This window comes from Melospiza melodia, chromosome 21 (genome assembly GCF_035770615.1).
Source record: "Melospiza melodia melodia isolate bMelMel2 chromosome 21, bMelMel2.pri, whole genome shotgun sequence".
Classification (NCBI taxonomy): Eukaryota; Metazoa; Chordata; class Aves; order Passeriformes; family Passerellidae; genus Melospiza; species Melospiza melodia.
In genome coordinates this window covers 11,674,734-11,700,995 of record NC_086214.1, presented here as the reverse complement: position 1 = coordinate 11,700,995, position 26,262 = coordinate 11,674,734, and the positions used below count along the sequence as shown (strand labels likewise).

General features: G+C 45.3%; 2 protein-coding genes and 1 long non-coding RNA gene across 6 annotated transcripts in view; 1 reads left to right on the top strand and 2 right to left on the bottom strand.

The window, feature by feature from the left end:
* The window catches only part of PPM1E (protein phosphatase, Mg2+/Mn2+ dependent 1E), a 62,496-nt gene extending 61,771 nt beyond the window's left edge, over window positions 1–725 (bottom strand). Inside the window, exon 1 of the mRNA XM_063173743.1 lies at window positions 284–725. Coding sequence (XP_063029813.1) covers window positions 284–687 — 404 coding nt within the window. The 5' untranslated portion in view covers window positions 688–725. The remainder of the gene's footprint in view (window positions 1–283) is intronic.
* On the top strand, window positions 575–9,361 carry LOC134427697 (uncharacterized). Of its 3 annotated transcripts, none has more exons than XR_010030217.1 (2): window positions 575–630; window positions 9,193–9,361. It is a non-coding gene; the product is annotated as an uncharacterized LOC134427697 (long non-coding RNA). The 3 variants fall into 3 exon arrangements; XR_010030215.1 differs by lacking the exon at window positions 575–630 and adding an exon at window positions 1,231–1,318; XR_010030216.1 differs by lacking the exon at window positions 575–630 and adding an exon at window positions 3,269–3,417.
* On the bottom strand, window positions 6,529–26,205 carry RAD51C (RAD51 paralog C). 2 transcript variants are annotated; one of them, XM_063173746.1, is made up of 9 exons: window positions 26,009–26,205; window positions 25,084–25,342; window positions 24,606–24,772; window positions 23,473–23,606; window positions 20,966–21,097; window positions 18,791–18,857; window positions 16,044–16,104; window positions 13,562–13,622; window positions 6,529–7,970 (listed from the first exon to the last, which is right to left on the bottom strand). In XM_063173746.1, exons 1-9 carry the CDS (start codon window positions 26,124–26,126, stop codon window positions 7,962–7,964), a joined length of 1,008 nt encoding a protein of 335 aa, XP_063029816.1. In that variant the 5' UTR covers window positions 26,127–26,205; the 3' UTR covers window positions 6,529–7,961. The 2 variants fall into 2 exon arrangements, with proteins under 2 accessions (XP_063029816.1, XP_063029815.1); XM_063173745.1 differs by lacking the exon at window positions 6,529–7,970 and adding an exon at window positions 9,754–10,138 and having other exon boundaries at window positions 26,009–26,203.
* Window positions 26,206–26,262: the final 57 nt, after the last annotated feature.

The following is a 26,262-nucleotide window of genomic DNA, read 5'->3' as shown; positions in this document are numbered from 1 at the left end:
GGGGTGTCCCTCAGCCCCACACTGGGAATCCCTCAGCCCTACATCGGGGGCTCCCTTTAGCCCCACACTGGGAGTCTCTCAGCTTCACATTGTGGGTCCCCTCAGCCTCATATTGGGGGAGTCCCCTCAGCCACACACTGGGAGTCCCTCGGCTTCACACTGTGAGTCCCCTCAGCCACACACTGGGAGTCCCTCAGCTTCACATTGTGGATCCCCTCGGTCCCTCACAGGAGGGTCCCCTCAGCCCCGCGCCCTGCCCCGCTCCCCTCAGCCCGGCACTCACTACTTGTAGAGCTGCTGCAGGCAGAGGTCCAGGCACTCGCCCTCCACCTCCTCCTCCGTGATGTACTCCGAGAGCGGCCGGGGCAGCGAGGGCAGCGGCGGGGGCGGCGGCGGCGGGGCGGGCGGCTGAGGGTCGCCGGCATCGCCCTCGCCGCCTTCTCCCTCCTCCGCCTCGGCGGCCGCTCCCGCTTCTCCCTCTGCCCCGGGCTCCTCGTCAGCGTCTCCCGCGGCTTCGGCAGCGGGAGGGGGGGCCGCCGGCTCCGGCTCCGGTTCGGGCTCCGGCTCGGGCTCCGGCTCTGCCCCGAAGGGCCCGCGGAACTCGCCCAGGAACAGCTCGAGGAAGCGGCGGTAGGTCTTCTCCTCCGCGCTGCCGCCGCCGCCGTTGCCCGAGCCGCCCGCGGCCATCGCTTCGCATTCCCGGCCGCCCGCCGGCGGATCAGCACTGCGCCCGCAGAGAGCTCCCTGCCCGCCGCCGCCGCCTCCTCCTCCTCCTCCTCCTCCTCCCTCTCCCTCCCTCCCTCCCGCCGCCTGCGCGCGCGCTCCCGAGCCGGGCCCGCGGGGCCGCGCACGCCGCGGGGGGTGCAGGGGGGGGGGTGAGCGCGCCTGGGCGTCGGGAGCGCGCGCGGCTCTGAGGGGGGCCCGGCGGGGTCCGGCGGCCGCCCGAGGGGGCGGCTCGGGCCGCGGCGCTGGCAGGGGAGCGGGAGCGGCGGCAGCCGCGCCGCTGTGATGAGTCATGCGAAGGCAGCCAGACGCGTAGGTTCCTCACAGGAACCCGGAGGAAACCTGAGCGCACATCGCCTGTTACCTAATCCCTGCCTCCTTCGGGGCTTCCCTGGAGCTTCCGCTGCCGCCGCCGGCGCCTCCGCGGCTGCCGGAGGGTGCGCGGGGCCGGGGCGGCAGCGAGGCCCCCGCCGTGAGGGGACGGCGCTGTCCCGCCGAGCCGCGGCCCGGGCCGGGGCCAGGAGCAGCCGCGGAGAGCGGGTTTGACAGCGGAGAGTGTTGGCGTGAGGGGAAGTGGCCATGGAAAAGGAAGAGGGTAGGTTTAGTTCAGGTGTTCGGGAGGAATTGTTCGCTGTGAGGGCGGCGAGGCCCCGGCAGAGGCTGCTCGGAGATGCTGTGGGTGCTCCATCCCTGGAAGTGTAAAAGGGCAGGTTGGATGGAGCTCTGAACTCCCAGGTTCAGTGGAAAATGTCCCTGTCCATGGAATAGATGATCTTTAAGCTCCCTTCCAACCCAAACCATTCCATCATTTTGTGGTAAATTACATATTACACAATATCTATTCATTCCATGTTCTGGCAAAGGAGAATTTGTGACAAGCTGAAGATGCTACACCAACTAAAACTTAAAAGATAACCTGCCAGTGGGAGACAAGCTGTAGTGAATATTCTCTTGCTGTCTAATAAATGTCTTTCATTTGTGAAAGGCATTTTGGCTTGTTTTATTCACTGCTCTGGAAAGCTATTTTCAGAGCTATCAGGTCCATAAATACAATTAATGAACAGGTATAATTGCAACACATTTAAAATAGCTTGTACACATGGGAGGGAGCAATATCCTTAATGTGAGATATACCTTGAAAAATGGCCAAATCACAAGCCCCATATGCAAAAAGATCCTCAAATTTTAATGTGTTGTAACAGGGACAGTATCTTGCTGAAACCTGTTGTTCTCTGCATTGTAGCAATTACCTCTGCATGTCACGGTGCTCCTGTAAATCTGTCTTCTGTTTGGTGAGCTATTTCAGAGCCAAACTAATTTTAGAATATTTCCAGCAACTGCATTGACTGATCATATTGAGATCTTGTGAATATGTAAAAGCCCTGAGAGTTAAAAATGTGATTGTCACAGTCAGTCTTAGTCCTTCACAGCTGACAGTGACAGAAAATCGCATCACTTGTCCTGGAAGGTTATGTCTAAGCAATATTTTTCTTTATGCCATTTCTTTGTTTTCAATTTAACTCACTTACTCATTCACTCATTTATTTAGTGAATACCAGGTGGGTTTGAAGGGTAAGAAACATTGAAGGGTAAGAAACATTGCAGTTCTTTTTGAGCAGAGAGCTCCCAGTTGCAGCTGACGATGTCATTGCTGGATTTTGTTTTTTATTTTTTTTTATGTTTGTGTGTTCTGCATCATCAGTGAGTCACAAGCCCCGGGAGGATGTATATCAATGCAAGTATCACAAAGCAGTTTCAACTTCATCATCAGTTGTTTTTCCCTCAGAATCCAGAGATAGTTGGAGTTTCCAAGAAACTATAATCCAGATAATCTTAATGTAATATGTTCTGAATTATAAAACTTCCTATTACTACAATGTCTTAGGGAACTCACAGCTAATTCAACAAGATGCAAGATCAGCTTCATGTTTTATGAAAAGCAGCAATTAAAATTATCTAAGAAGAGATTCAAAAGCACTTAGGCAGCCCTTTCCTGTAATTTTTGTTAATTTTATATATTTTTTCAGTTGTTTCAAAGAGCACAGAAGAGTATCTGGGAGCAATACCTACTCTGCTCCACGTTGAAACGTTAAAGTTACCAGATGTCCTTGATTCATCTTGGCAGTCCCCATGCGCTTTTCATCATTTGTCTCGTGGCAGAAGACACTAATTAAAACGAAACAGAGTCCAGCTCCACACTCAGGACACTTTGTCAACTTCTGGCACCGCGGTCAGGCCAGGATTGTTTTGCTGTGGTGTTAAACAGCGAGCCGATGGCTGCGAGCCGTGAGAGGGAAAAGGTGGGGAAGCACTCCCGGGAAGCCGGAGCGGGGAGCAGACGGCGGCAGTGGGTGGTGGCAGAGCCAGGCAGGAGGCTCTGCTGGCCCTGTGGGGACACTGGGGTGCCCAGCTCCCCCAGCAGGAGCCACCCTGCCCAGCAGAGGAAGCTCTGAGCGCCCACTGAGCCCCCAGAGCGTGTGCTCGGGGCTGTTACAGAACGTTTGGAGCGCTCAGGAACTCGGGGAGCTAAATTTAGAGTGCTGGCTGTGCTCCGGGCGTCGCTGGGTGCATGGCTCCTGTGGGATGAGGGGAGGTGGATGGGATAAACTCTCACAATTCCCAGCATCCTGAGTCTCCATATTCTCCAATCACATGGAGAATAAGGCTTGCACTTGATGTGAGAAGGAAACACAGGTATTTATATCATTTCAAACTTAATAATGTCGTCTTTTGTTCTAAAAAAGAACATTTTCCAGTATTGTTTTGGCAGAAATCCGTTTCATTTTAGCCTTAAAACGATGTCTTCCTCTTTCTCATTTGCTGTTGAGTAATAAGCAGGGTTTGAACAGGCCTTGGGGAGGTGACCTGAATTGTATGGAGGGCAAAAAGAAGTGATTTTTAATTCTTTGTAACCCTTGCAAGTGGCTCCTGTGGGCTGGCAAACAGAAGTCAGGTAGGCCTCACGAAGAATGCTTTGACAATACCTGTGACACATGATCTGATACCATACAAATGAGTTTAATGGCAAAAATCCAATGGTAAATGCTCCTTCAAAGTAGGGCTTCTTTAAAAAGTAGGGCTTTTGCAGTAAACCTGAATTAATTTTAGCAGCTCTATTCAGTTTTAATAATTCCAGTTGCTTAAGACTAAAGGCAGCAGGAATTTGTAAGGAATACAGCAAGAGGACTCTTGTTGACAGAGCCAACATCCATCAAGCTGCAGTTCATTTTCTCAGGCTCAGCCTGGTCAACTGCAGCTTTGAAAAGCTCAGTAACTTCTGTCATCACAGTTTTACTGGCTCCTTGACCATAATAAGGTTTTTTTAGGGTGTTTCTAATTACCAAAGTCATTCTCTCTTTTTCTTTCTCTTATTATTTCTTTTTAAAGTTTTCGAGGTCAAGTCAGCTTTTCCAGATTAATAGTCAAAGATTATTCTGAAATATCCCCATCCATTGCAAAACACGGGATTTCAGGCCTGAATCCCACTTCCAGCTGTCATGGAAATTTCCAGTCCCATCCCAAAGGAAAATTCCATTTTCAGCCTTCCATTCAGACCCCAGTTCAGGAAAGGGTGTGCTTTGAATTTGTGTTCCTCTCAAACCCCATTGATCCAGCTCATTCGAACTTCTTTCAACAGCCTCAAACCCTTCTGTGAATTAGCCACAGAAACTTGTGCTCATTTCACAAACGAATGAATGAATGGCTTTTAAAGAGATAGATTTATGTGATGTACCATATTTACTATCAAAATGTAGTAAGCAGTAAGTTTATCTAGTAAAAAAAAAAGTGTTACAATCTCTTATTGACACGCTGCACTTTATAGACATTATTTTCTTGCTAAGGAGACAACTTGTTCTTTAGCCCAAACATTTTAATTTAGTAACATATATGATACAAAAAGAATTACTAAGTGAGTGTAGTTGTAACTGTGTTGCTAAAATTGCAGCAGTTCACGCTAAATAAATTAAGGGTATTAGAGGGATATGTGTCAGAAATTTAAACCTCCAAAATAATGGAAACTGAGCAAGCATTCAAACAGCAAATTCAGGGCCTTTGAGACAAACATCCAGAGCCAATTAGAACCATTCCTTGAGGTCTGTGGAGTTTCTTTTTTACTATTTTATATATGTTATAAAACATTTTAAACAATCCCCCTTCTCATTGTTTGAAACTGAAATGTGATTTTATTTATTTATTTTTTTTAATATCCCAATACTCCTTTGGCTCTGTTTAAATCAATGGCAAGCAATTCTTGTAAAAATGAGCAGTATTAGCTATAATTCTTGAAGTCTGACTTACAGAATCACAGAATCACAGAAGTTCAAGGCTGGAAGAGACCTATAAGATCATCAAGTCCAGCCGATGTTCTAACTGTTCAACTACATCATGGCAGCAAGTGCCACATCCAGTCTTTTTTTGAATTCTTTTTTTGAATTCGAACTTACTAAAATACAGACTTTTCTATGCATTATTTTGGCACACAATCTAACATTTTTACTGCTTGTGTGATGATGGGACTATTGGTTTTAATGCCATTTATTATTTCAACAGCTAGAGTTCAACCTGTGGAGAGCTCAGGCTCTCTCAAGGATAGATAGTGGATATTGCAGGAATATTTCTTGCTTGTGGGAAGCAAGACAGGAGCTGACAGTTTAACAGTGGGTGCATTTGTGGGTGAAATCCAGTACTGGGCAAGGGGCCAGTTCCCGGTGATTTCATTCTTCAGGAGAGAACACGAAGGCAGGCAGCTTGCAACAGCCGAGGGAAGGCAGCTCCCCTGACCCCAATCATCCCAAAGGAGCGCACGGCCAGCAGCCACGAGGCAGCGAGGGCCCGGCCCGGGGACAGCAGGGGAAGCCGGGGCAGGGAGCAGCTGGCAGCGGCTGCTGGAGCCCGGGGCTGCGGAGGAGGAGCAGCAGCGCTGGCCAGGCCACATTCCCCGGCACCAGGCTCCCTGCGGGGCTCTTAGCGCGGCCCTGCTGCGCTGGGAACACGGGCTGACCCCCTGCTTCCCGTCCTTTCAAACACTGTTATTTCCCTTCTGGAATGGTTGTGCTGCTGCCATGTCAGCGCTGTTTGTTCCATTTCTCTCAACCATCAAACCATACTTCTAAACTTACTACAAATTGTTGCCGGGTGTAGGATCTCAGCACATCAGGACTGACGTGCAGAGACACCGAGATAACCCTTGGGGGGCTCGGAGGTCCTGGAATGTTGCCAGAAGTGTCTGGTGGCTGGACTTTGATCCTGCACAGGAGACGACACCTGTATGAGGATGGGAGGATCACACGGGGATAAATGGTGAAGGGATAGGTTAATTATAGTGTGAAACACAGGGTTTAGAATTTCGGTACAGGGGGGTCTAGAAAAGTAAGATGGAGGAATTGGGGCGTGTCCTGTCCTTCTTCTTCTTCTTGGCCTCCATCTTCTGTGGTGGTGGTGGCACTTTGGGATTGGTCCTTACTAAAAGTGCACTGGTCAATAAGGGTGAAAGGTATTGGGGAAAATAGGTAAATATTGTATACGTAATTTTGAGTATAAAGATAGGTGACCGCCCCGGGGGCTCTCAGTGTGCTCATGGCTGGCTGCTGTGCAGACCTCTGTTGGGCTGGGAGAAAATCTTGTAGATAAAAAACTAATAAACACTGAAGATCGAGAAAAAACCTGAAGACTCCTTTCGTCCTTTGGAGCACGGGCTGCCCAAGGCCATCCTGAGCCTTTCCAGGCCATAAAAAACAGCCGAGAACGGGACAGCCGGGCTTGCAAGGGTTCTTCAGGGGTGAAGAGATAGACGAGAATCTTGACTTCATGATCAGAAGGCTGGATTTATTAATTTATGATATATAATACATTAAGACTATACTAAAAGGAATAGAAAGAAAAGTTCAGAAGCTTGCTATGCTAAGAATAGAAAAGGAATGAATAAACAAAAGAGCTCTCTCGGATCTGTCCCTGATTGGCCCTTAATTGTAAGCATGGAACGTGGGCCAACCACAGGTGCACCTGCTGCATTCCACAGCAGCAGATAACCATTGTTTATATTCACTTTCAGCCTTCCAGAAGAGGGAAAAATCCTAAAGAAAGGATTTTTATGAAAAGATGTCTCTGACAACATATATTTATTATAGAATTATCAGATGCTAAAACAGTACTACACATCTCAATATGCCTTTCTAAAGAATTATTATCCTGAGCATGGTAAGACAGTCTCTTTGGAGAAGCTGGAGCACAATGACGTGCCCTTCCAACTTCTCTATTTCATTTGTTCAGGACAAGGGTGGAGTTCCAAGGATTTCACCTTTGTTGTTAATCCATTAAATGTCTGAGAATAAATCTGATCCTAAATTTAGTCCCCCTGTAAAATAACTGAAGGAACAGTAACTGAAATTGATCAGGAAAATGGTTGTTATAATTGAGATGTACTTTTCTCAGCTCTGCATTCAGCACTCAGGTTAGTGGCCAAATCTCCTTTCCACAAGTCAATCACTTTGTGGCTGACTCCAAGAGGAGACTGATTTCCCACCTTGAACCTTGGCTGCACCTTTGTACCTCCAGTTAAGCCATTTCTTCTCCATGTTTTCTTCATTTTACTCTACTTAGAGGCTTGCTGGCTCCTCAGTACTTCATAATGGAAAAGGTGCAGAACAGATCAAAACAGGAACAAATAAATTGTTATTTTCCCTGTCCAAACTAAAGAGTTTCAAAGCAGGACTCAGGGCTTGAGAATCCTCCTGTGACCGCAGTGTTTGCCTGTTGCCAAGGCCTGTGGTAGGATCTGCATTCTTGTGGTGACAAAATAAGTTCCTCCACCACAAGTGAATGCCGTCCCCACAAAATGGAATAATTTCAAACTCAGCATGACAGTTAAAGCCCTTGGCTTTCAGCAAACTGGGACTTAAGCAGCAAATCAAACAACCCATTTTCTTTTTGATGCAGTGCCATGAGGTTGGCTACTTAGAATCTCACTTTTTGTGCAGTAATAAAATTCTCTTCTGCCCCTCACTGTTGGGCACTGATGCTGTGACATGCATGAGGATTCCAGGCACATATGGGAAAAAATCAACTTGCCATGGAAGATTTACTGGAGAGGCAACGGTCAAATTTTTTCTTTCTCTGCAATTCTGAGGCTGGAACAGCTTCCTTGTCTCCAGCAGATGAGAACGAAATCTGGCTCATTTAATCTAATTTTGTCTCCGCCAACAGATCCTTCTCTCAGTTCTGGTCTGCAGAGCTGATTTTTATAATAGCTTCAATAGGAAAAAAAGAGTGAAAAATTAAAAAATCTCAGCACAGAGAGCCTCCAATGTTTCCTCTGGACATTTTGTAACTCCCACTGTTAACCAGTAACTGTGCATCTTTTTTATTTGAATAACGATGCCCATAACACTGGAAGCTCTAACATTTACTCAGCCAAGACCGTTTATCTTGTTATAACAGGATCAGCATCTCAGCTGGGGCTTCTGGATGCTACTCTACTACAAACAAAATTAAAACCACCAGTCAGCTGAAATTAATAGTATATGGGAGCCACACTGTTCCTGTGCTCACACACAGAAGGACGTGTGGAGGGTGTTAAATCCCAGCACAATGCACTGAGAGAAATGGATTTTTCCATAATTACCAAACCCCTCGGATAGCAGCTATCACCAGGATCCAGGAGAGCTCCTGAAAATATTGCTCCAACATTCCTAATGGATGGTTTTCCTCATGCCTACGTCGGCAAGAGCTGGGTGCCAGCTCCCCCCTCCTCCTGCCCTGCCAGACGTAGGAAGGCTTTATTCCCAAACGGGAGCGTTTGCTTGCTGACATCACAAGCGCCAGGATCCTTTGTTTGCCTGTGTCTCCTGCATTGAAATGTTTGTCTGAGTCACAGATCCCGCTGCCTCCCTTCCCCTATGACATCCTGCTTGCTTCACAGCTTCTCCCTGACTCACAGTTTTTAAATTTTGACACAGCCCAGTTTGCTGCATGGCAACTCAATACTTTTCCCTTTAATATTTTATTATGTAATTTTTATCTAAACCCTATAATGATGCAAAAACCACTGCTTTTTTTTTTCCTTTTTTTTTTTTTTTGAATAGGGAGATGACTCAGATTCAGCACTGAATTTAATTTCAAGGGAAAGTCAGTTTAGTGTATACTAAATAAAAAATTTAACATAGTGACTCCCACAACTTGAATTCTCCATTTAGCTGCTGGCTGAGTTTCCTCAGCTCTAACGTTACCGAGTGCTCTGCCAAAAGGGGTCATCTCTGTGCATGTGTACAAACACTTCCCATAATTGAAGTAATTACTATTTTGCAGTGCAGCACCTTTCTTCTCCTCTAATAATCTCCTTGATTTGTTTTCTCTTAATAAAAAAGAGGACAAAAAGCTGCTGTGCTTTCAGTGTGGATTCATTCTCTGGGTTTAGACTCTGGAGCTGCTGATATTGCTGGTGCCTAAGTCTGGGTTTCCCCTTTATTACAGCCATGAACAAAAGAGATCCTGATCACAGCAAGAAATGAAATGAAGAACGTGGAAGCCATGGCTGTGCAGCAGTTTGGTTCAAGCCTGAGTCACGGTAAAATATTCCCTCTTACTGAGACAGGAACATAAAATTATTGTGCTGGATTAAATCCTTTGTCCTTCAGATGCAGCCTTTCATCTCTGTTGTTGGCACCACAGGACAAAGGAGAAGTTCAAAGCAGAGCTTTCACTGTCCTTGACCAAGGACTTTGCAGCAGGTGAGGGCTGAAGCCCCACTCTGGTGTAGCACTGAAAGCTGCATTTCCCTTCCAGCATCCACTGCCTGTGCCCTGCTCTGAGCCTGTGGAGAGCACAGTGCTGCATCCAACCTCCTTAAAATTCAGGTACACACAAAGCCAGATGACTGATCCACATGCCTGTCACTAAGTGTGCTGTGCTAGAGGCTCTCATTTCATTGTCTTTTTACCCAGGGTGAAAAGATGCAGTTGTGGCCCCCACATCCACCTTCCCCCCCAAAAAAAAACCCAAACAAAAAAAGCCCCAGCCCCAAAGCTGAAGCCATTTCTTATAGAAAACATAATTTTTATTATAAAAGTACAATTATGCCATACACAAAGGAATTTTGTGCCACAAAAATGTGCACGTTGCAGTCTTAATATTAAAATAAAGTCCCAAGCAGGAACTGAAGTTGGGAATCTCTCAGGCTGCCTTCGGCTGCACGTCCACCCTGGCACTGCTCTCCTGCAGGGTTTTAACTTGACCCCACTGTGGGATGACTTTGGGGTGACTTTGGGGTAACTTTGGGGTGACTTTGGGATCATTTGGTGTCACTTTGGGGTCACTGCTGCTTCTCCTCCTCTGTCCGGGGCCGTTTCCGAGGGTTGGGCTCAGTCCCTGCTGTGCTGGCAGGACCAGCTGGAGGCTGCACATCTCGGAAGCCATGGGGCTGGAAGATGAAAGGGAAATCGTGTCCTAAGGCTTGTAGGGATAGAAAGCATGAGTAAGCAGTTCCCAGAAGATCAGAATAAGGATCATGCTGCCATTTATTCAGGATGAGCAGCCACAGAATGTTTATAGACCAGGTTAAGCTCAGCGCTGCAAACTTTACAACACATGTGCCAACTCATGTCTGCTCATTTTGTTTTTTAAAGATATTTTATTTTCACCAACCAGGCTATCACTTCCATTTTACTGTTTATCACCCCTATGGCTATGAAAAACTGCTTCTCTGTAAATTAACTTATGTTGCCTATTTAAATAAATCAAAAGACAAATCCATCAGCTCCCACAGAAGCAAGGAGATGACTGGATTAATTGCCTCAGTCATTTTCAGAAACAAAACTGTGAATTTCTACAACCTAGGATATTTTTGTTCCATGTACCTACTTAATGAACTGAAAACATCAATGAGACATTGTAAGAGAACAGCAGAGCTGAATCTGTCTCTAGACTGCAAAGACTGTTCCAGCATAGTAATTTATGGGACACAATGGGATGAAAACCTTTGACTGCCAAAAACTAAATGTAGAAGTGAAAACTACAGGCTGCTACTCAGGAGAGTGCTTGAAGTGATCTATCTGGCCTGGTACCCCTTGTATTTTCTGTTACTGTAGCTCACAATTTAATTTTTAACCATTTTAAAATATGAAAGATCTCCAAGTCAGTTAGCTAAACATGCCATGGATGCAGATGGAGATGGTGTGTTGTGTGAAGCCTGCAACTCTGAATTCCCATCTCCAGACAAATGCTGTGCAGAGGGCACTGCTGACAGCTCAGTGAAGACTCTCAGTGCAGCCTTAGAGAGGAAAAGGCATTAACCAGAACACAAAATTGCTCTGCTGATCCAAAATGCTCAGGTAGAGACAATGTGGGGACCAGAGCATTTCAGGCATGCTGACATTTTGGGTTGGTGCAGGAGGAATGCAGGCAGAATTACCATCAGAGGTGACTCTTCCCAAATGCCAGCATGTCCCACACCAAGACCAATCCCAAATCCCAACAAAATGTCTTGTTTAAGTCTCCCATCCCTGCATTTCTATTTCTGAATGCCTCACCTCACCCAACCCGGGCTTTTTAAAGGAACAAACAGCAAGAGCTGCTACAAGGGCAGGATCTGTGCAACCCCTCTGCTATTTATAAGCAACTCAAGTGTTATTCTAAAGAGCATAATGGGGAATCTTCAAGTTTAATGTTTCACTACATCTAATCTCTGCCATTTCCCTGAGGCACAAAGGTGGATCTGCAGCCAAGTATCCACTTAATCCAGAATGCTGACTCCCAGTGAAAGCATTCCAAGGGTTAGAAAGGCCAGAACATAAAGCAGTCTGCCCAGGATGGATGTTTTGCACTTGGCTACAGGCAGGCACCTTGAAAATACAAGAATTTTGTGTACATTTGTGAGGTTTGGTAGTGGCTTTCAGATGGTGAGGATGTGGCTGCTGGAACCAAGGACAAAGCTCAGTCTTTCATTTGGAATTGTTCCTTAATATCCTCTGGATTTACACCCTCTGCAGCAAGACTGGCAAGGGCAGATGTGTTTATTACCTGAGCACTGCTCCCAGTGCTGGCCTGGCAGACTCTCCAGAGCTCAGGGAAACACAATTCTTACTTGGAATTTAGATCCTGGCTCTCTGTCTTTCACTACGAAATAATCAGGTCACATTCCTGGGAAATTCAGGTGAATCAGCCCAGCTACTTACTCCCTTGTGCATAAATCAATTTCCATTTCTATACTGTGCATTTAAGAATGAATCCTTATCAGCCTGTGGAAGGAGGGATTTCATGGGAGAGGAGTTCCACAGCCCCCTCAGAGTGGTGACTGACTCCAGTGTGCTGGGAAGGACAGGATAAAAAAAGCCCAGAGCTCACTCATGAATTTACACATTTCATCAGCAGCCACTTTGCCAATGGTACCAATGCACCTCATCTGCACAATCCTAAGGAATTATTATTTTTTTATATCTTTTTGTTTGCTGGTTATAGACAAATCTGACCTGGAAACACTGGACATGTCATTGACATCTTTCAGTTTAACTATGGAATGAGAAATGATAACAGCAAACTGTTATCAGACCCGGATTTCATTAAAGAAACGGAGATAATACAATTTTTTACTAAAAGAAATCATCTGCTGAAGCAGTTCATCAGGATTAAGGGAAAAAAACCACAGGGATAATCTTAAATATTAACTAATCTTTGATCAGGATTCACTCTCAAGTCTATTTCAAGACAGTGTGCATTCACACAGAAGAGAGCATAGCTGTTTTATGGTGCTTATAAAAATGAAAGAAAAAGGCAATTAAACTGTCTGAGATAAAATCCATCTGTTTGTCAGCTGGAGAAAAAAGGACTCACATCACATGATCCAAACAACCTTGGCATGCAGTCCCACTTCCCCTTCAAGTCTTTATAAAAGTTTATATTTGCAGTATTTGGTGAATACATTAATGGGTGAGGGGGAAAACCCTGATTTCTGTTTGAAAGTTTGAGGATCTCATCTGATGGCAGCATTAAAATCTGCAGAAAATGCTATGGCAACGTGTTTCCATGAGGACATGCAGCAAACAGTGATGGAATTGTACCTATGGATGTGACATTTGAGGAGGTAAGAACTGAGTGGTGCTGTCTTTTTAAACCTAAATACAGCTTAGACAGCATCTCTTCTCATTAATATGTATTTAAGCACTCCACAATAGGAAATAATCACAGGATTTAACTGGGGATGAAGAAGGACTCCAGCCATAAGCTGGAAGCTCCTTCTATGATAGGGACAGAAGAGAAAAATCCCTATATTGGCTGGGTGTAGGGTCAGTGTAGGATAAACACAACGTGGGTTACACCACACAGAAAGCAGAGATGGAGAAATACCCATGGAACAAAGCACTGGAGAGGCTCTGGAATATCAGGTTTAATTCTGGTCATCCTCATCCTAAAAAGATGAATTCAGCTGGAACAGAGGCAAAAAGCCACCTGAGAAACCACTCCCTACCTGAGCAGGGAGACAATGGTTCAGGTGTCCCAAAATGAAGCTCAGATTGTTCTTGGTACCTGCACTTAGGGCAAAAGTTAACTTCAGAGGCAGATAAAATAAACAGCACCAGCAGCAGAACAGATGGGGACAGGCTGCCTGAAACTTTGGTCTGGAAATCAAAAGTATTTTAACTTTGAGTAGACAAAATGCTGGGTCACTTTTCCAAAGAGAAAAAGAGCAAATTACCCCAAAATCTGGAGCTACCCCAGTATACCCACTTCCCTTCAGAAGGCAGCTGGAAAGCAACACTCAGAAAGCAAAGGCCACTGTGAGATGTGTATGAAATTCCTTTGCAGGTGACATTCCAGCTGGGAATGTCCCTCCCCCAGGGACACTCACTGTGATCTCATAGGCTATGGTGGACTCCTTCTGGCTTGGTGACTTGTACAACGTGGCCAACCTGGGAAAACAAACCCCAGGCAATTATCATTAATTAATACAATAATAAAAATTCCAAATAGCCCAGTGACCAGACCCAAGTTTCCCCACAGTACCAGTGGAATTCTTAGGGATGTATTTTCATATAGGTCATTCAAACTGTGGATTCCCATCCTTACATGACCTGTCAGCTCAAACACAATCTAGACCTACTAAAAAGAGTGAATGATTAATTAGCCTTGTTTCATCACAGTATTTGATGACATTTTTGGAACAATATTCATCATGAATTAATTCCAAATGTCACTTTCTTAAAATGCAAACAAAAAAGGTTTTGAGCACACCTCTTCCCTACTCCATTAATCACTTGTTCTTTGCCCTCTCAAGGATGTGAGAGACCTTCAAGAATTCTTCAAGAATTCCAGCACTTCTAGGGAGGCTTTTTGCAGAGATTTCCCAAGCCTGTCAATATAACCCAGAGGCTGGAGATGTTCTATTTCTAAGCCTGCCCTTGCCACTGACACACAGCACAACCTTGAGAAAATAGTTTCCCTTTTATTTCTCCTCTGACACTTCCCTGATTCGCTGCATTTAAACTCTAAGCAATACACCTTGATTTGTGTTCTACAGCAAATGCTTGCATAATATAGAGAGAAAATTGCACAGCAGCTCAAAAGGAAAGGGGTTTTCAACCCTTGTCAGGGCTGCACCGTGCCCACCTCCCCAAAACTCACCCTTACATAAGCCAATCCAGAAAGTGTTCTGCTCTCTGTAGCAAGACACCCTGCCAAAAATCCTGTTAATTATTTTCGGGGGGTTTTTTCCTCCCTGAGGTGCCTTTCTATTAGAGAGCACGTAATTACAGCCTGAGGAACGCTGCCACTTCATGTTAGCTACACAGGGAATTCCTCAGAACACTCAAATGCTGGGTTATACTTGACAAAATTGCCCAAATGTGGAGCTGCAGAAGCCAGGCTTTCACAAGAGCTCAGCTGGAGCCTCTGACTCAACAGGATCTTTCCTCCCAGCAAAGAGAACTCTTAGAATTAAGCTCTGACATTTTCAAGAGTAGAGAGAAAGGAGGAGACAGGTATCAAAGTGGCCAAAGCACATTTAAAAATTATTTTTAAAAAGGCAATGGATCCTCAAATGATCTTTGTGCCTCAATAACCTGATGTAAAACCAACAAAATCACAATGGAGCATCAGCCTGTCCAAAAATAAGACAGTGTTGAGCTATTTCTGCTTTTACAATTGTATCCAGAACTGCTGTTTCTGCAGGCCCCACTGTACATTAACTGCAGATTTACATCAGTAAATAAGCCAGGTTTGTCTCTCCTTGGCTTGTTTTCTGGAACTTTTATCTGCAGCCTTCCCAGCTCTGTTGCAGAAGAAAAAAAAAGTTCTTTTCATATATAAAATTAACTTTTGTTCACTCTGTAATCATTATGTTGATGCAACTTGTCCTAAAAAGACTGTTAACTAATCAGTGATGTTAATTTAATTCCAAATTAAACAGCCTGCTGTAATCATCCTGCATTGCCTTCAAACTTAGAATTTAAAAACAAAACTCCCCAAGAAAGTGTCACTGCATTTTTCTTTCAAATTCAACAAGCAAAACACTGCACAACAACATTCTAGCACTACTTTTGCTCACTGTTTGCACAAGATTAGGGAATTGCAGCACAGCTCCTTAATCTCAAGCTGCTGCATGGTGATACTGCATAGAGGACAAATTTAACTGACCACAAAAGAGAAATGACCTTGCAATATAAAGAGGGGGAAAAGAACCAGGAAACAGGGGAAGTCTCTGCAACAAACAGAATTTCACACTGGTTTTTGGAAGGTTCAACCCCTGAAGCTCAGGGTCAGCAGCCTGTCCTGAGGGTCACAGGCCAGGTGGCTTTAAAGCCTTCTTTGGCATCTCTGGCTTTGGACTGACTGGGGATGGAAACACTGAAGCAAAATAAAATTATTCTCCAAGAAATTATAGTGGCTACAACCAACCATGGAGGAGTGGGAGGTTCTTTATAATGAGGCTGTTGAAATTGCACCTCTTCAGAGTGAGGCATAAAAATCACCTTGTAACCCAGCAGATCTATACTTGCACTGAGTCTAGGGCAAAAATTCACATTAAAATGAGAAGAGTTTCATTAAAAAAAAAAAAACTATATTGCAAAATGCAAATAGTAAAAGAAATCCTTGTGTCTGAGCCATGAGGATGTTACACTTTTATAAACCATGGCATCTTGTCAGGAAGAACTCACCAAGAGGAGGAGAAGGAGCCTGACAGCTCAACCCTCACTGAGACAATTCCTGAGCCTTGGGAGCACAGCAAGGCCAGGAGCCAAATTCAAACCTCAGCGTGGCCCCCATGGCCAGTTTGAAACATTCTCCTGTGCCATTCTTGTATTTATGCAGATTTTCCTCCCATTTTCCCTCACCTCTGAGTGTTGTCCCAGTGGAAGATCAAGCGGACGGTGGCAGCGTGTCCCCAGCTTTCTCCTGAGGAACACAAAATGACAGATCATTATCTCTCACAACACCAACATCAGCAAGCTGAAATGAAATTAATCTTCAAAACCACCCCATGATTAAAACAAAATCTGCCTTTCTCGCAGTGATGCATCACATCTTTTTCATACTTGCAAGGAATTCACAACAAATAGACCTAAAAAAAGGAGTAACCTCTGTGGTCTGTGTGTTTTACAGAAATCTTGATGCAATACCTTCATATTTCAGAAAATATGAAAAAATTGAAAATATAGAAATACAGAAAATATGAAAATATAGAAAAAAAGTCATGGATGCCCAATAAAGGACAGGTGCTAGACAAGGCTTGAAAACAGAGGCAGCTTGAAGAAGAGATTTGTCTAATTACTACTGAAGAAGTCTGGTGAGGAGGTCTAAATCCTACTTCAGAACTGTGATATTCTGTCTCTCAGGCATAATTATGAGCAAACATCAGTCCCTTTGGGATGGCAGCTTTGGGAGAAAGTCAACCATTATTAAAGCATTAAGGGCCCCTGAAGCAGTTTTCTGCTTCTGACAGCAAAATGCAAAATAACCAAAAGCAAGCAGGGAGGTGTGGTGGAAAGAGAGAAGGAAATTTAGATTTTCATCCTGCTGCAGGGGCTCAGTCCCGATGTTTCAGCTCACACCTGACCACAAGTCAACATGCAGACATTTTATTGGGTGTTTTTTCCTCTGTTTGTCCCTGTCAGCACTCCAAAGATGGATTGCATTTTAAACCAGCCAAGTCTCCCCTGTCCACCTGCTCTTTGCTGTCCTCCCCTCCCTGGTCTGCCCCACACCCCCAGCCCCTCGTGCCCCCTGTGCTCTGGCATTTATTACAGCACAGAGAAGAAAAAAATAAAATGATCCCACTGTAATGAAGACCTAGACCCTTTAGGCATCTTGCCAGAGCTTGCTCCACTATATCTGAGTTGAGATTAAAGATTTTGGCTCTCAGAGATGGCTCTGAGGCAGAGATCAAAACACATTTTACAATGGCTACAAATTCCACACCAGCAGATTTCCAACTGCACTGAATATGTGTGAAAAATGCTACTGTAAAATGAGATATTTCTGAGTTGAACTGCCTGTAGATTAATATTTGACCTCCTTTCTAAATATATTTAGTAGAAATGTCTAGGAACACCCAGCTTAGCTATCACAAGTGGGAAAGAAAGCTGTCCCCTTCATAAAGCTCCTGACTTAATACCTTGCAGCATCTGTGCTTTTTCTTACTTTTTTTTTTTTCCTCATAATTAAGATCTTCCCTTCTGCTCAGGAGCTGAATAAGAGTTTAGAGATTAATGCTTTCATGAAAAAGCTGTTTCTTAGGCTTACCAATCAATGGGAGGAAAAACCCAATTTAGTGATTTTACTTGGGGGTTTGCTGCTGACCCCTCCCTCAAGTTCTGGCTACACCAAACCATGGAGGAGTGGGAGGTTCTTTAGCTTTTATGATGAGACTTTTGAAACACCATCTTTCCAGAGCAGGGCATCAAAACCACTTGGTTAAATATTCTCCCAACTGGTACCAAGCTGCATTTTTGGAAGAGTTCACACTGCTGAGTTTAACAATGCTGTGGTCACACAGGCTGGGGAGAGGCACAGGCAGCTCCACAGGAGGTCATGTCAAATTAATTGTTTGTGAAAGAAAATATGCACAAGGCAAGGCAGGATAGCTGGGAATTATAAACTCCCCTGAATGTCTTCACATTCTTTACTGTCCCCATGACTCAATAAACACAACAGCTCCCAAACAATGCTGGCCAGTGAAAAAAGACAGACTCTATTAGCTTTAATTGAGTTTGTAGCCAGAAAGGCTGCCAAAAATAATCCATCAGAGAGCAAGAGGCAAAACTGACAAAAAGGGTCAGATCCTGGGAGCTGGGTCTGCCTGCACAGCTCCAAATTCCACATTCTGCACATTCCTGCAGGAGATGGGCTGTGTTTGTTCATTTTACCCTCTATCTCTGCCAAGTGGTTTGGTGCCTGTACAGACTCTGGGAACATCTTTGCCTTTGTACTGTCCCCTTCCCTCTCCTCTCCAGAGCAAGGGAATCATTACTTGGCTCACAGAAAATGAAGAATTTGTGCCCTTTAAGTGAATCATAAAATAATGCAATGCTACAGCCTGAAATAAGATTGAAATGCTGAACCTTTCCTTAATTTGTAGAATTCTCCACTTCAGAACTGTTTTATTTTCCCCTGTGACTGCAGCAGAAAGGCATGGATGAGGTATCTGCTCATTACAGGGCAAAATTGAGCAGCCTGCAAAAAAAAAAATCTTTAACCTGGCTCAGGGCAGGCTGTGCCTGAGGATCCCCCACAGAACCTCCCTGTACATCATAGCTGCAGAGAATTCCAGTGATACAGCAAATATGAAATGCCTTTGCAAATAATTAATGGGACATGTTCAAGGGTAATGGGCAAATAAACAATTTAAAACTGTTTGGGAGAGGCACTGAATGGATCTCAGGGAATTTAGGGAATTGCAGCTTAGTTTGGGGTATGCAACCATTAAGCTGGGTTCTTTCTTGAGTGATTTAACCTTCTCCTCACCACATCCCTGCTAGAGCTTTACAGCTCCCAGGTACATTTTTGGATGATTTCTCTTTGTACATAAATCCAAAGGAAAGGAACTCAGACATCAATTTTCAACTGAAAGCTCAACACTTACCTAAAGCAGGTACCAATGTGGACTGGCTTTGTCCAATCCTTGTTGTCATTTGGTTTGTCAGAACTACCTGAAAGAGGAAACAGAAGCAAAAAAAAAAAAAAAAAAAAAAAATTAAAATCTCCTGGAAATCAGCTCACTGGTGGGAGGGAAGAGAGGGAATTTTCAAAAAAGCTTTTGCAGTTAGTCAGGCAAAACTCTTGGCAACTGTAATAAGGAGAAACTGTAAGGGTGCCTCATCTTTTCAAAACAAATTAAGAGTACCCTGCAAAATGTATTTTTGGTTTGAATGGGAGATTTCTTTCATTCAAGACTTTAAAGAAATCTCAGTTTCTCCCTCCCCAAGGGAGACAAGCTCCACACAAGTTATTTATCCCACAGCATTTGTCCTAAATGCTGTTTGCATCTATGTTTAGCTGCAGCTGACTCGCACTGGCCTTCCATGAGGAGCCAGCTCAGTCCCTGGGTAAATGAACTTGGTGCTGCTGCTCCCAATGTGCATTATCTGGTGATTAACTGAATTCCTGTGCCTTGTAGTCTAAAAATGCACAAGTGGGTACAAGACAAAGCAGAATGGAAGTGAACAGACAGAGCGGGGGAGTGTTTTCGCAGCCCCAGTCACGGGTGGGAGGCTCACAGACAGTCTAGGTTACATCCCTGGCAGAGGAGGGGGTGGCTGAGACAGAGAAGAGCCAGGAATATTAATGACAAAGTTCATTAAAAATGAAAAATTGTACCCATCTAAGACCCTAGAGAGTTCCATTGTTTGACATGCTCAGAGGATTCTTGCTGGAGTAGTTCAGGAAAGTGTGTGAGAGCAAAGAGTTCCACTGTGCACAGCCTGAAACATCACACAGCTGAGAGCCCAGCACAGATATTGCACATTTTAGAGAAGTAACTCATCACAAGTGCATGGCAACAGCCCCAAAAAGGCTCCTCATCCCCCTGCTGGAGAAGGGCTGGGCATCCTGACTCCGAGTCCAGCTTTAGGATCTGACTTCCTTCCATATTAGAGCATCCAGAGCTGCCTGACAAGCAATCCCTGGCATGCAGACTGGATTTAGCCTGCTCACAGCTCATGGAACTAACTCAGACACCACCAACAAGAGGGCAAATCCAAGCAAAACCCTTCCTGAAGCTCTGACTCCTTTAGCAAGAGTGAATTCATTTATTATATTTGTACTAAAGTGCTGCCTGGTTCAGAAGAAATGATTTATAGATTTTATCCTTGACCAAAGGAAAGCATTGTCCAATGACAGCAGCTGCTGTTCAAGGTCACCAGGTACCAAATTGTGGGGGAAAGCCTTCAGGAAACCTGAGGCTGTGCAGACCTTGGAACATCATCCCTGGTGCCCAGAGCAGCAGGAAGGAGCTCCACAGCTCATGTCAGGACACTTTGGGAATGCTGGGCTCTTCCCCTCCCACAGCTCCCAGAGGAAGCACAAGAGGAGTTTTATTTTTAGCAGCTTGGAACAAAAGCCAACTGCACCAGAGAGCTGTGGGTGACAAGGTCACAAGTCACCTGGACACCGTTAGAAACACAAGCACCATTTTGAGGGCTGGGGAAGCTCCAATTCCTGAACAATGCTCCTCTGAGCTGTCAGAGACTTCCAAAACAACTTCTGGAACAGCTGCAGCTTCCCAGTGCCATCTGCTGGCTGTGGCCCTGCTGCCTCCAGACCGTCTGTGACGTAAAACAATGCCCAGCAAGGAGCCTCTGGGTTTCCATGGATGCCAGGAGAGAAGGCCAATTCAGCAGATAAAGTGGTTTTCCTCCCTAGGAATGCTAATGTTTATTTTTAAACAGAGAGTGGAAAGTTGTGTTGGAACTGCTGAATGGTCCCAGGTATTTTTGTAGGTAAAGTCACCAGAGGAGCATTTCTTGTCCAACCAAATCACTGGAGATGATGGCATTAGAAATGCTGTGCTAACGCTTAATTAAGGATGCTATTGATGCAAATTTCACTTATTTTGGCAAGTCTGGGAATTTCCCACCTTTTAGGTGCTTTGCCTTTGTGATCCCTCTATATTCACCAACTAAACTGGCAAGAGTGAGCGCAGAGGGCGTTACTGCAGAGGGCGTTACTGCAGTTTTATTTGGCTATTTAGAGACACATTTCCTCAACTCTTTGTAATAAAAAGCTTTATCTTTTGGGCAGGAGGGCTGCCTGCACTCACAGCTGCCCTGTGCTCGTTGGCTGTGATGATGAGCTGCTGGGCCAGCCCGTTCAGCAGCCGCGTGCGCAGCGCCAGGTCCTCAAAGTCGTGGCGGAAGGGAAAGGCAATTCCATCAATCACCACCAGCCGGACCTAAAGGCAGCAGAAAAGACCAAAAACTGTCATTTCCACCCTATAAAAAACGACAACAAACAGCAAGAGTTGTTTTTAAGTGCACTGGAATGTTTTGTTTCATCCTTAGGTGAACACGACTGGCAAAGCTGGGCTTGAAGCCTTGCAGAGGAGAAGCTGGAGAAAATAATCATTGAACAGCAGAACTGTTCTTCAGTCAGCTCTCCACAAACAGCAATTAATTCACCCTCTCCCTCAAAAATTAAATCCAAATCAGAATCAGAATTCAGGCTCTCTGGAGGCACTGCTGAGATAACTCAGCTGTTATCAGTGATCTGCCTTGGAAACACACAGTTTAACAGATGCCTGAAGATATTCCAGGCACACTGCACTGGAGCTGAGGATCTATCTTGCCTCAAGATGTTTGCTTTGCTGAATTATTTCTTTTGTAGCAATCATTAGCTGAAGTCAGAGCACGCTGCAGCTGCTGGCTCATCACCCTCAAGACACTGTACAAACATTAGTCTGGGATTTTGATTTATTCAAACTTCATTTGTTGTGGCTGTTTTGATGACCCAAGTATGAAATACAGGAGGGAGATGGATGGTCTAACAGTGCCTGCATATTCAGATGTCACTCAAATCCTTGGTGTCTACAAGTTCCTGCAGTACTGCACAAGATAACAAAGTGGAAACAACACAAAAATCCTGATTTTCTGCATTACTGATTTAACTCCTTACTGGGAAGCCTCTTTATGACTGGAACATACAAGCCTGCACAGACATCACTGTGAAATGGTCCTGGGCCTCCAATTGAAAAAAACCCTTAATTTGCAAAAGAAGATTAAATAGTTGGAATTAAAAGAAGACATCAATCTTATTCTCATTTTCCCTCTTTCCTACAAATTCTTTTCCATGAGTCTGTACATTCTCCTCATGTATCATTTCTTTAAGAACAATGAGTTTAACAGCATAAACATGACTCATGCTAGACAGGAATGTATAGATGGTTATATAACTTGGCTATCACAATTATGTCCAGGTAGGATGCAATTTAGTTAAATTTCTCCCAGAGAGCAGACAGGAAAACCTAAAGTATTTAAAGTGTAAAGAAATCTTGGTAACACCTGCCTTGTCCATGCCAGCTTGGCTCTAGCAGACCTTAAATAAGTAGGTTTTTTTATCACAAGAATATTTGCTAACAGTCTTATATTATTAACAAGATCTCAAACTAATTCATATTTCCAAATGGCACATTTGGACCTCTAACTCTACATCTTTCTCATCTCTAAACCTCTACAACTTTTTCTCTCTCCTAAAAACCCTGAAATCTGGAGGCTTCCTGTGGTCCCAGACTGGGCTCCAGAGGGATCAGACTAATTTCAATAATGAGAGCTGGACTGCAATGAGCAATCTGCCAAATCACTTCTAGCCCATCCAAGGAATCAGCAGAAGGTCTTGTGGTTCTCCTGCAACCTTCAGCACTTCAGGCTGCAGGCCAAGGCCAGATAATCAGCACAGATGGTTCCAGGGAGCTGCAGCCCAGTGGAACTGTGCTAATGAAGCCATGTACTTTCCACAAGAGCAAACACAACAGGGCACCGTTAGTACCTGGCAGGGAAAGGGGAATACCAGACTACACTGAGCACAAGACAGGCTCCCATCTGTGTATTCCAGAACACCACAGCTCCCATCAATGAAAAATTTTGGAATATGTGCAAAAGACATTCTAATCCAGCACTGATTTGTGCTCTGATGGAACAAAGCACAGTCATATTTCCCAGATCCTGACAGGGAGTGATCTGCAGTGTAGAACCCAGAAATCTGGAGGGGAGGTGGTGAAAATCTGCCTTACAATAGCATTTCTCCAAGACATTAGGTACTAAGAAACTTTCTGGCTGCAGTCCACCCAAGAGTCAAGCTGCAGGCTCTGGTTGCTTGTAGCAACAGAAGATGCACTAAAAAGAGGAGTCACTTGGATGGTGCAGGATATTTCTGATCCTCAGTGATCTTTCAGGGCAAAAAAAGAGGCACCAAGGCTTTCTGATGCCCCCCTCATGGTCAGCACACAGCCCCCTGGCTGGCAGGCTCTTGTGCAGAGCAGGTCTGTGCTGATTCACAGCTCAGTGCTCCCAGAAATGGAACATGTGGCAGCACAGACCCAGTGTCCTCAGCTCAGAGTGGAAATTCAGGAGGATGGCAAAAGCAAATTACTCTTGAGAGAAACTGGGATGGGAACGAAAAGGCAAAACAAGCAGAAGGCTTTACATTTGTACTCTGCCATCAGCCAATGTTTCACTGCCAAGCTGACGAGGTACCAAGGTGTTTACTCCTGTTACTACAGCAGACAAAAACTCCTGAGTGTGAAGATGAGTGACACCTCCTGACAAGCCTCACCTTGGAATGCTCTGCCAGGAATTCTGGCAGGAGGTAGACCTGGGCCAGCAGCTCTGTGTAGTCACGACAACGGAAGCAGTAGATGTGAGAGAGGATATTTTCCACAGAGAAAGTCTCCAAAGCCTTCCCATGATCTGAGAACAAAACAAACAGACGAGTAAATGAGTCAGGAGTCTGTACGAGCATATTGTTACTTTCACCATCCCACCAAAGCCAGCCCTCCACACATAGCAACAGCAAAGCCCCCAGAAACAGAACAGGCAAGGTAAGGAGTGTGGAAACATATTTTCCATCTGGCTCGAAAGTCAGCAAGGTGGGGAGCAGATGCTATCCCAGCACTTGCACACAGACACACTGGAGCCTCCAAGGGAGGCCTCCAACAATGAAAAATTTATTTCTGAAGCAAGAACTTCTCCAGTAAATCATTTTCAAGCCAGAACGCCACCAGAGGACATCAGGGACTATTAATCATCCCTTGTTTAATATACAGGCAGTACCTCATTTAATACACTGTCTCTTTAGCTCAGTTCAAACAGAAGTTTGGTGCATAAATTCTCTATGAGTAACACAAAAGTTGTGTCCTTATCCCCAGGAGACTGATGACTTAGAGAACAAAACCTATTAAAAGCAGCCTGGCTATATTGACTTTATGGAGGAGCTGAATTCCAGCTATGGTTTTACTCTAAGGGCCTTCAGCAGCAACATTGCCTCACAAAATTCTGCTGTTCCTCTTTTCTTTCCCTACCTGTTCCTGTGTTTTGAAACAAAACACTCAGTTTTGCTCAAAAGGTACAAATATGACCAATAAGGTGCTGCAAATATGATCATTAAGGTGCTAAAAAATGGAGGAAAAAGAGGAAAGGAGGAAGATCAAATATCAAAATCTGACACGCTGCCTAAAACTCCCAAGATCAAAATGTTCACAAAATCATAGAAGAAAAATAGAAAAATAATTCTTTTTGAAGTAGCCCAGCCCAGTGTGCTCCAGACACAGATGTAGTTCAGGGTTTGATCCACAGAGGTGGCAATAAAAAGCTGTCAGCAAACACTCCAAAAGCAACACTGCAGCCTATGAGCCACTTGTTTCACTCCATCCTTGCCTCCTCCAGAAAAGAAACAACTTGGCAACCTACCCTCTTCTTGCTGAGCCTCAGCAATGAGGTGGCAGTGCTGCACACAGGCAGCTGCAATGTCCACCACCCTGTCCACCATAAAACTGCCCTCGGTGTCAATGAACACAGCTTCTCCAGCAACGCCCCCGAAGCACTCGGGGATCTGGACATCCACTGCCAGCTGCATGCTGAGAGGGGAAACAGAAATAGAGATGAACATCTGCATCCCAGAGCTGTCCCTGGGAAACAGAAACAGAGATCTGATATGGGAAACAGAAATGGAGATCAATATCTGCATCCCAGAGCTGCCCCTGCTCACTCCTGGAGTGATATTCCCGCTGAGGAATACACAGGGAGCAGTATAACCATTATTGTATTTATAATGCTGGAGAAGAATCAGAGATTGCAGTGAGACAACAAGGAAAATGGGCTCCTTTCATGACAGAGTTGAACAAAAAGTGACTCCTGGTTGCACACAAGGCACGGGACAGTGAAATACCACAGCTGGGTTTTGCCAACGCCGGGTGCTCCGCAGATCTCGGTGATTTTTGTCAGCTGCACTCCACCTCCCAGGATGTTGTCCAGTGCTGAACAGAAGGTGATGATGAAGCCCTGGGTTTGCTCTTCTTCCAGGAGCTCCAGGGCTGTGCATTTCCTGGTGGCACCTGACCCCCCAGCCGTCCTTGCTGTGTCCCCGTGGCATTCCTGCCTCACCACCTGCAGCGCTTCCAGCGCCTCTTCCCTGGAGATTCCAATTTCTAGAGAAGCCAAAAGCACAAAACACCACTTTTATTTTACAAGCACTGACTGATTCCACAAAATGTTCCATGTTCACCCTCTCAGGACAACATGCACACAGCCCTGGAAGTAACGATGCGATTTTCAAACTGTTATTGTAATGGATAATAAAACCAGAAAATCAAAAACCCAGACAGGTTTGGGTTGGAAGGGGCTGTAAAGACAACCCAGTTCCATCCTGCCATGGACAGGGACACATTCCACTGTCCCAGGCTGCTCAAAACTTCATCCAGCCTGGCCTTGGGCACTGCCAGGGATCCAGGGGCAGCCACAGCTGCTCCGGGCACCCTGTGCCAGGGCCTGCCCACCCTCCCAGGGAGGAATCACTACACGCTCCTGGAAAAAGGCAATTTTCTAACTTCAAATAGACTTATTTTGTTTAAATCACCTAGTAAAAAGAAGAGGAAAGCTGGGGAAAGAGAGATGAGCCTAACAGAATCCCTCTGCTTTCCTGCATCCCATTTCCATCCATCAGTGTCAGCTGATCTTTTACCAGAATCCTCTATTTTTTTATTATTATTATTCACTGTGCCCATTTCCCAGAGGCCTCACTGGGGCCGGAACGGAGAAGGAAGAGGGCCCGGAAGATCCCGGGGAGGCCCCGCGGGGCCGAAAGCCGCCGGTACCTTTGCTCAGGCCGCAGGGCCCGGTGTCCAGCAGCTCCTGCGCCGTCTGGAAGCCGGCGGCGGCGAGGCGTGCGCGCAGGGCGGGGGCCAGCGGCAGCGTGCCCACCTCCCGCTGCATGGGGACACCGGCACCGGGACCCACCGGCACCGGGCACGGCCCGGATCGCTCCGGACACGGCTCGGACACGCTCCGGAGCCGAACCGGGAAAGCGTTCGCTCCCGGCCCCGCCCATCGGCCCCGCCCCTCACGGCCT

What these genes read in the sequence shown, in the direction of transcription:
- RAD51C (XM_063173745.1), bottom strand. Translation starts at nt 26,126, where the DNA reads ATGCAGCGGGAGGTGGGCACGCTGCCGCTGGCCCCCGCCCTGCGCGCA. An exon ending in TGAGGCTCAGCAAGAAGAGG is followed by an intron (nt 23,607 to 24,605) that starts GTAGGTTGCCAA and finishes TTTTGTTCTCAG; the next exon opens with ATCATGGGAAGGCTTTGGAG. An exon ending in CCATAGCCTATGAGATCACA is followed by an intron (nt 10,139 to 13,561) that starts GTGAGTGTCCCT and finishes TTCATCTTCCAG; the next exon opens with CCCCATGGCTTCCGAGATGT.